Source organism: Lipotes vexillifer, unplaced genomic scaffold (assembly GCF_000442215.2).
Source record: "Lipotes vexillifer unplaced genomic scaffold, Lipotes_vexillifer_v1.1 scaffold418, whole genome shotgun sequence".
NCBI classification, from domain to species: domain Eukaryota; kingdom Metazoa; phylum Chordata; class Mammalia; order Artiodactyla; family Lipotidae; genus Lipotes; species Lipotes vexillifer.
Window position 1 is genome coordinate 6,466,193 of NW_006798629.1, and position 9,721 is coordinate 6,475,913.

Here is a 9,721-nt window from a genome sequence, read left to right on the forward strand (position 1 = left end):
AGGGTGGGCATTAGGGCTTGAAATTCGAGGGGAAACCTTTTTGGAAGGTCCCACTGGCTTTAGAAATCCTTTCACTTCTAGTGCTTTTCATTCATTTTACTACCCATGACCCACTCCTCTCTCTTCTTGTTTTTATACTTTCCACATATTACTGGTCTTTTTGCTTTAAAACACTCCTGATCGTCAAAAATTTCAAGTTCCACTCTTCCTTACCATTGGCGATTTTGTTTGCTACTGAGCAGATGGTCTAATGACCCTGAGGCCATAGCCTCATAAATCACACATTGTAAGGCCATTTTTTCACTCAAAAATGTGTTTTAAAAGGTTCTCGTCCTGTGATAAACCACAATGGAAAAGAATATGGAAAAGAAAAAGAATTCATATATATGTATAACTGAATCACTTTGCTGTACAGAAGAAATTAACACATTGTAAATCAACTACTGATTTTCTTTTTTTAATCAGTAAACTTTTTTTTTTAAACTTTTTTTTTTTAAAAAAAGGCTCTCAGCTGCAGGAGCTGGTTGTGGTGAGGGACTGACTCTTAAGAATCACAACCCACCCCCCATTTCCTGACTTTGTAAAGACAAGAGTGGAGGGTTATTGGCAAGGGTTAGAGAAAATAACGGTCAAAAGTAACTAGGCTCAAGGGGCTCCTCTTATCTCCTGTGGCCAAAGCTTAACAGTGAATAGGGCCCAAGACTGTTAGTCTGAAGCACGGTCTGGTCCAATGGTTCTGGGTAAGTTACTTTATCTCTCGCTCGGGAGATTCCGTGTCCTCCTCTAAGACACGACGTAGAGTACACATCCGCTTACGGATTTAACTGACAGGTATTAATCTTCACGGACTGCAAAGCCACAAAGATATGAGCGTACAAATCAAAAAGCGTGTAAGTCAAATCCTCGAACCTAAGGGACGCGGAAGAATGACAACGCAAACCCAAAACGACCTCGCCGTACAACCAGCAGCATCCAGCCATCCGCATCCCAGCAGCCTTTGCGAAACCAGCCCGCAGCCCCCATAGCCCCGAGGCCGGGGTCGGGGCCGGGAGCGTGCGCCACGTCCCCTTCTGCCCAAGCCCCTAGCCCCCTTCCGCCCGGACTCTGCGTAAGTACCACCCGCCCTACGCAGTCTCGAAATGGCTCCGGGTGGTGGACTAAGGCGACAGGCCTCCGCGGTTCGACCTCTCACCTGCTCGGCACAGGCCTCCGCCTCTAGCTAGTCCCGCCTCCTCCTGACACTCTGCCGGCCGCGAATGGAGGGCCCGGGGAAAGGGCCAGGTTGTGGCAGGAGAGAGAGTGTGTTTACATCTCACCTCACCGCGAGCGGGCTGGTTTCAGCCCCGCCTCCTCCTCTCCGCCATTTAAAGCGGTGGGTCGCCCTCCTCCTCACTCAGAGAAGCGGCCCCACAGTTGGTGTCTCCGGGGTTGGTTTGGCTGGGTGACTTCGCGTCAGCCTGTCCACTGCGAGAGGGCCTCGAACTTCAGGTGGAAGATGTCGGAAAGTAACCTGGCAGAGCGCAGCGACGGACGCGAGAGGCTGGTGTCTGGTGCTAAAGTCGTCGCCCAAGCCCTGAAAACACAGGTGTGCTGGACCTTCCTGATTGAAAGGCTCCTACGGCAGCCGACGGGGCCGAGACGTTGTCTTGGAAACGGGAGAGCGGCGGGGGAGGGCGGGGGGAGCTTTGCTGGAGGTTTTCCTTTTAGCGGCCTCATTCCTCTGTTCTTGGCCCCCAGGATGTGAATTACATGTTTGGCATCGTAGGCATCCCGGTGACCGAAATCGCCCTTGCTGCCCAGGAGGTGGGCATCAGATACATCGGGATGAGGAACGAGCAGGCGGTAAGTATGGACTCGGAGAGCCGAATGCATGATTGGGGATGAGTAATAATAATGGCAAATTTTCACTGCGGACAGTCGCCGCTTATCTCTCCTCTAATACTTTACACGTATCAATCACAACAATCCTAGGAGGCAAGAACCATTGTTAATCCTAGTTACAAATGAGAAAAGTGAGACCCAGAGGGGTTAAGAAACTTGCTCAAGGAGGCAGCTGGTATTGGCAGAGCCAGGATTTGAACTTAGGTATTCTGGGTCTGGAGTCCATGCTCTTACACTATACAGTATTGTACTCTGCCCAGTCTAGAGTGTCAGAATTGGAAGGGACATTTACCTGGTCTGAATCCTGTCCCCTGACCTTCACTCTGTAACTAACTATTATTATGTGTCTGTGTATTATTTGTCCGGTCTGACTTCCCTAGTAGGCTCTGAGCTTCAGGGGGTCACGGATATTATTTTTTCTTGACACATCTGTATCCCCAGTGCGTAGGTAGAGCCTGCGCTTGATAGGAGGTCCGGTAGTACCTGCAAGGTGAATGGGTGAAGGCCAAGTCTCATGTTGTATAGTAGGTGGCTCTGCAAAGTGACAGGTATCACAAATGGTAAAGCTGTGGTTGGACTCCAGAGGTGTCCTAAGCCCCAGTCCAGTGCTCATTCCACCTCATTACCTTGCCACCCTTCTCGGAGGCTTATTTGGAAGCACAAGAAAGGAAGTTAGGACATTTTGCCAACCCAGTCTCATTTCTTCCTAAAGGGCATTTAGCATTTTTCCAGATTATCTTGTATTTAATTTAGCACCTTCCCTGTCTTCCTATAATGAGCTGAAGTGCAGTTTAAAAATAAAAACTAACCATATGAAGGCCATGAAGGAAATTTCAACAAATCTCCAAGGATTGGAAACAAACAGTATATGTGACCTGACCATATGGAAATAAACTGGAATTCAATTACAGAAAGATAGAAAATCCCCAAACATTTGGAAATTCAGTACATTTGAATCCTTTGTAAATATTTGAAAAGATTAATAAAATCAATAACCTTCACGACAGACTAATTAAGAATAAAAGAGAAAAAATACAAATCACCAGTGTCAGGGGTGAAAAAGGGGATGTCACCATGGACCCTAAATAACCAGTGGGGTGAAGAAGAAATCACAATGGAAAATGGAAAACATTTTGAATTGAATGATGATGAGAAGATGAGATCTCAAACATGTAAGCTATAGCTAAAGCAGTTCTTAGAGGAAATAGTTTTAAATGAATCTATACTTAGTAAAGAAGATCAAAAATCAGTGCTCTAAGCTTACATATTAAGAAGCTAGAAAAAGAAAACCGAGGTAAACCCAAACTGAAAGTAGTAAAATAATAAGTACAAAAGCAGGAATTGGGCTTCCCTGGTGGCACAGTGGTTAAGAATCTGCCTGCCAGTGCAAGGGACACGGGTTTGAGCCCTGGCCCGGGAAGATCCCACATGCGGCAGAGCAAGTAAGCCCATGTGCCACAACTACTGAGCCTGAGCTCTAGAGCCCGCAAGCCACAGCTACTGAGCCCATGTGACACAACTACTGAAGCCTGTGTGCCTACAGCCCGTGCTCCGCAACAAGAGAAGCCACGACAATGAGAAGCCCACGCACTGCAAGGAAGAGTAGCCCCCGCTCACCACAACTAGAGAAAGCCCATGCATGGCAATGAAGACCCAACACAGCCAAAAATAAATAAATTTATTTTTTTAAAAAAAGCAGAAATCAATGGAAGAGAAAACAAAGAAACAGTAGAGAAAAATCAACAAATCCAAAAATTGGTTCTTTGAAAAGATTAATAAATTTGGTAAATCCCTAGCAAGACTGCTGAAGAATAAAAGAGAAAAAATACAAATTATCAATGTTAGGAATAAAAAAGAGGACATTCCTATTGATCCTGCAGACATTTAAGCAATTATAAGATGATATTATGAATAAACTAGATGATATGGACAAATTCCTTGAAAAACTAAAAATTAGAATTAGATGCTTAAACCATTATTTAAAATTTACAGGTAGAACATTACTTGTTAGAATGAAAAATGTTCCAATTCCCCCTTACTTGAGAGTGAATTATTATATACATACTTTATACATGTATAATACTTAATAATACTTATTACTTAATACGACTTAATACTATAAGAGTCCCAAAATGCTTAAGTCCCAGTGCTTTTTCTTTGTAGGCTTGTTATGCTGCCTCTGCGGTTGGATATCTGACAGGCAGGTAAACTCAAGTCTATGTTTTATCTCAACTTCTTTTTTTAAACTGAGTTATAATTAACACAGTATATTAGTTTTAGGTGTACAACATAGTGATTCAGTATTTTTATACATTATGAAATGGTCACCACCATAAGACCACTTCCCATCTATCACCATATAAAGTTGTTAAAATATTATTAACTATGTTCCTATGCTGTACATTTCATCCCGATGACTTATGTATTTTATAGCGGCAGTTTGTACCTCTTAATCCCCTTCACCTATTTTATCCATTCCTCCACACACCTCCCCTCTGGCAACCACCAGTTTTTTCTCTGTCTCTGAGTCTATTTTCTGTTCATTGTTTTGTTTTTAAGAGTCCACATATAAGTGAAATCATATGGTATTTGGTTTTCTCTGTCTAACTTATTTCACTAAGCATAATATCCTCCGAGTCCATCCATGTCGACACAGATGGCAAGATTTCATTCTTTTTTATGGCTGAGTAATATTTCAGTGTGTGTGTGTATCAATCACATCTTCTCTATCCATTCATCCATGGATGGGCACTGAGGTTGCTTCCACGTCTTGGCTGTTGTAAATAGTGCTGCATGAACATAGGGGTACATATATCTTTTGGAATTAGTGTTTTTGTTTTCTTCTGATAAATACCCAGAGTGGAATTGCTGGATTGTATGGTAGTTCTATTTTTAGTTTTTTGAGGAACCTCCATACTGTTTTTCACAGTGGCTGCACCAATTTAAAGGCTGTCTTAAATAGAGGTTCTTAAGAAATTACTTTACAAGTTGAAAATGGCAAGTTGAATTATATGGAGATACCTTTTTTTCAGTGCTTTAAGCTTAGAAAGTCATCTAGGGTAAAGCATTCAAGTTCAATTTAAAAAATTGGGGCAGAGTGCTACATTTCAGAATTGCTTCCTGGCAAAGACCAATTTACATTATATATTTGTTAAGAAAATTTTTAAAAACACTTTTTTTCCATATAGAAATGTACTCAGTAGTCAAAAATTTGCTTCTGTATGCAGTCAACTTGATTTAGCCCAAATATAATAGGAGCAAAGTATAAAGAGGTTAGTGAAATACAGTGTGAGGATGGTAGGTACCTTATTTCTTGCAGGAAGACTGATATAACCTTTTTTATTCTAATTAAAAAAATATTCTAATAATCGTTTTACAATTGTAGTAAAGATCTATATATCCTGCCTTTGAAGTTCAAGAAGGTGACATTTCACCCTAAAGTGATATGAATCAAGTGTTGCATTTGACCTGCTTTTAATAAAATTAATTCTGTTTTGCTTTTAGGCCAGGAGTTTGCCTTGTTGTTTCTGGCCCAGGTCTCATCCATGCTTTGGGTGGTATGGCAAATGCAAACATGAACTGTTGGTAATTACTTAAAACATTTTCTTAAAAATCTCAATGCATGATTTTACCTAGTGGAGCAACCACTGATCTGTGGTGGGAAGACCAGGGGTCAGGTGCTTAAGGAAATGGCTTAGTGAAAAATTAAGAGAGTTAGGAAGAAAATAAGAAAAAAAACATCAACAGCTCTTTTACCTAGAAAAAAAGACTATTAATATTTTTGAATAAATATGTGTATATTCCATATCTATCTATATATATGTGTGTGTGAATGTGTGTATAAGTCTCTTTAAGTGAAGAACTGTTTATCAAAGATTCCAGTTCAATATGCAAGAATGTATTTAATTTTTCACCTTGTCTTGCATAACTAGCAGGACAATTGAAATCTTATATTTATTGAGTTGGCTTTATAAGCAGATTAGTTGCTCTTGCCCTTAATCCCATCTCTGGTTCTTTACTCATAAGATCATGTTAAAGGGGGCTATGTTTTGATCAGTTCATAAAATGTTTAAATTTCCTGTGGGAAGGACATTGTTTTTTCTCTTGCCATGTGTTTCCTACTTTTTAGGGTTTGACTTCTTTTCTTTTGTCCTTCCTACACTTTCTCTTTCTTATCTACTTTAGTGTCTGATAATTTTTGAGTAACTTTAACTTTGCTGTATCTTTTTTTTTTCTCCCCAAAGCATAAGAATTTTATTGCTGAGAAATTTTTTTCATTCTGCCATTTCCAAATAGACTCATTTAGGAAAGTGTGACAAAAGTCTTTTTCTTCTTTTAATTTCAAGAATAATAGGAAGGGCGTAACAATTCATTTTACATCATCACACCCAGAGGTTTAGAATCAGTATCCAAAAGAGGCAGGGGAGAGAGGGGCATGGAGGAAAAATATTTACCACAAATTACAGATTTTTCCAAAATTGAGGAAGTGTTCTCTCACACCAAGTTGTTTCCTAAATCTTTCTAAATTGGCAGTTTTTAAGGGAAAATGTAATTCTCTCTGTTTCTCTCTTTTTTAACATTCATTGAGTGTTTATTTTTTATTGGGTACTTGCTGAGTACTTTACATGTTGATCTCGTTTGTAATTCTCTTTTAAAAAAATTAATATTTCAGGCCCTTGATTGTGATTGGTGGTTCCTCTGAAAGAAGTCAGGAAACAATGGGGGCCTTCCAGGAGTTTCCTCAGGTACCCAACTCTAAGATCTTCCCTCTATCATTTTAGTAACGTAAGTATACTCCATTAAGATTTATGGAGAAGAAATTAAAACTCTTGTCTGCAAAATAAACAATTAAAATAAAAGTACCTGAGATATTTTAAAGGTAATTTTCCTCAACTACAAGAAACTCTCAGTGTGGTTATTAAGAAAGCTTAGGCTCTGTTTAGGAGCAATCTTCCAAGAAATACACCTTTTTGACAGAAATTTAAACTCTGAAAATAAGCTCTTCAAAGAGTCAAGAAAATGCAGGAATAAAAATGGTTTGGAACTATCAGACTTTGAGGAAGAGAAAAGTTGAGAGGAAAACTCCTACTCATACCTGTGGGACTAAGACTACCAACTGTTAAGTAGATTTTATATCAAAAAGTATTAAGAGAAACAGTTTCTGTTGAATATACAATGCTTCAAAGTACATTAAACAGTGAAAAATTAACACTACTGAATTTATGCCAAACAGCATAACAACAAAATATATAACAGGAAAACTGGCAGAAATGTAAAAATAGAGTATTATTGTAATGAGATATAACAGATGAAGTTGTGTATTCCTGGCTGTAGAATTTCTGGGTCCAAGGCTATACTTACTTACATTTTTAGGAGACATTGTCAACTTCCCTTCCTATTTATATTCTCACCAGAGTTTATGAGAGTGCCTGTTTTCCTGTATTATGGTAGATGCTGGGTATTACCTATCTTTATTTTTGCCAATCTAAGAAATGAAAATTGTGTCTTGTTTTGATTTTCTTCCTGAATCACACCAAGGCAGAGATTTGGTTGTACTTCGAATAGGCTTTTTTTTTTTTTAAGAAGATGTTGGGGGTAGGAGTTTATTAATTAATTTATTTATTTTTGGCTGTGTTGGGTCTTCGTTACTGTGCGAGGGCTTTCTCTAGTTGTGGTGAGCGGGGGCCACTCTTCATCGCGGTGCGTGGGCCTCTCACTATCGCGGCCTCTCTTGTTACGGAGCACAGGCTCCAGACGCGCAGGCTCAGTAGTTGTGGCTCATGGGCCTAGTTGCTCCGCGGCATGTGGGATCCTCCCAGACCAGGGCTTGAACCCGTGTCCCCTGCATTAGCAGGCAGATTCAACCACTGCGCCACCAAGGAAGCCCCTAAATAGGCTTTTAAGAAGCAATCTGGGTAATGCATTTTTTTCCATCTTGCCTCTAAACATAATAGAAAGTAATGGCTTAACATTTTGTCATCTTTCAGAAGAGTAATATGATACATGAGCTGAATTTTAAGTGATTTTCTTTTCACATATAGGTTGAAGCTTGTAGATTATATAGCAAGTTCTCTGCCCGGCCAAGTAGCATAGAAGCTATTCCCTCTATTATCGAAAAGGTACAGTATTTAATTACAAGCTCTCCAAGTCAGCTGATTTTTCTCAATTGCTTATTACCTGTGTTACTTTTATTCTCCATAGAATGAGTAGCAATTTGGAATATATTCAGGCAGTTAGCAATGATATTGATAAATAGCTATGTACATTTTAATATTCACTGTCATTAACTTAATTAAAGAAACCAATAAAATAAATTATTTTGGAAAAAATTTCCCCTCTACTTTAGTTTTTAAAATTTTTTTAAATTATGGAAAAATAAAAAGAAGGGTGTAATGAGACCCTGGGTACCCTTTCTCATGCTTTTGCAAGATTATTTTTGAAAATAATACTTATATTATTAAGTATTATTACTTAAATTTTTGAAAATTAGTACTTATTACTTTTTTTTTAAATTTTTTTTAACATCTTTATTGGGGTATAATTGCTTTACAATGGTGTGTTAGTTTCTGCTTTATAACAGAGTGAATCAAGTACTTATTACTTAAATTAAGTATTATTACTTAAATTTACCTTAAGTTTCTGAAAATTAGTACTTATATTAGTATTAATGTAAGACCATCTCTTAGTTGATTAAACAGCGTATTATAAGTTAGTTTTATATGTGAAGTTACATTTAAGCTGTTTCAAAAACCATGTGTTATAGAAACCATTTGATACATGTAACAACATCACAGTTTCTGAAACCTTTGCCAAATCATTAGGATTAAGAAGCAGGTGAAAGTAATGTTATAAAGTAAAGACTTGGAAGGCAGAACCTAGTAGATAATTTCTAGGACTAAAGTGTAATAGAAAATGAATTTTAAAGCCCTAAGTGTGTATTTTTTTCTTATCTCTCTCCTTTAAACAAAAATATCTTTTAAAATATATAGAATCAATAGAGGGCATTTCAATGTAATTAAAATTGGTTACTTCTAAGGATGTTGCATCAACTAAGGATGTCGAGAAAAATCAAAATAGTGTTCATTTCACAATTTTAAATTATCTTTGAGTGGAATGTGATAATAAGGATTGAGATTTTTAAAATATTTTCTTCCATTTGTAATGAAATTAGGCAGTGAGAAGCAGTATTTATGGTCGTCCAGGTGCTTGCTATGTTGACATACCTGCAGATTTTGTGAACCTCCAGGTGAATGTGAACGCTATAAGGTGAGTAATAGTTAACTGGAGTTCTTTCTTAATTGTGTTACCGTAATGCTTACCTTTTAAAAAGAATTTACCTAGCAGTTTATAAGTTAATCTTCAATTTGTCTTAACTTTTGAAGATTTAGTAATTAAACTGAATCCTGGCCAAAGGGCTTAATTCTCTTAATTAAAATGGCATTATTTAGGAATTATTTTGGGGTTTAATTACTAAATCAAATACTTGAAGCTTCCCAAACTCCTCATTTGAAATTATTCTTTCAGTAACCATAAAAAACTAATCCTCATGTAGTGTGGTTACTTAGAGTCTTCATGGTATAAACCAAGAGATGAAGTGACTATTGAAAAATAGTAATTTTCAAATAGTTCTAGTAAGAACTCAGCATAAAAAATTTTAGTCTGTCTCTGTGATTTAAAAATATTTCAACACCAGATGTTACTATGATTTGCCAAGTTCCCTTATTCCATAAATAAACACTGAGTGAACAATAAGTACACCAAACTGGTATCTAAGTCACTCCTGGTAAGGATGGGTACTTGGGTTACTGCATCACCCTGAGTACCATTTAGCGCATTCCTG

The 9,721-nt window shown here is 38.0% G+C and overlaps 1 protein-coding gene across 5 annotated transcripts in view; it reads left to right on the forward strand.

The window, feature by feature from the left end:
* The first annotated feature begins 1,147 nt into the window (after positions 1 to 1,147).
* The window catches only part of HACL1 (2-hydroxyacyl-CoA lyase 1), a 42,995-nt gene continuing 34,421 nt past the window's right edge, over positions 1,148 to 9,721 (forward strand). Inside the window, exons 1-7 of one of the 5 annotated variants that reach the window (XM_007470631.1) lie at positions 1,148 to 1,585; positions 1,738 to 1,842; positions 4,045 to 4,085; positions 5,386 to 5,466; positions 6,554 to 6,626; positions 7,923 to 8,000; positions 9,053 to 9,147. In XM_007470631.1, coding sequence (XP_007470693.1) covers positions 1,496 to 1,585; positions 1,738 to 1,842; positions 4,045 to 4,085; positions 5,386 to 5,466; positions 6,554 to 6,626; positions 7,923 to 8,000; positions 9,053 to 9,147 — 563 coding nt within the window. In that variant the 5' untranslated portion in view covers positions 1,148 to 1,495. The remainder of the gene's footprint in view (positions 1,586 to 1,737; positions 1,843 to 4,044; positions 4,086 to 5,385; positions 5,467 to 6,553; positions 6,627 to 7,922; positions 8,001 to 9,052; positions 9,148 to 9,721) is intronic. The other 4 variants (XM_007470630.1, XM_007470633.1, XM_007470632.1 and 1 more) reach the window with 4 other exon arrangements.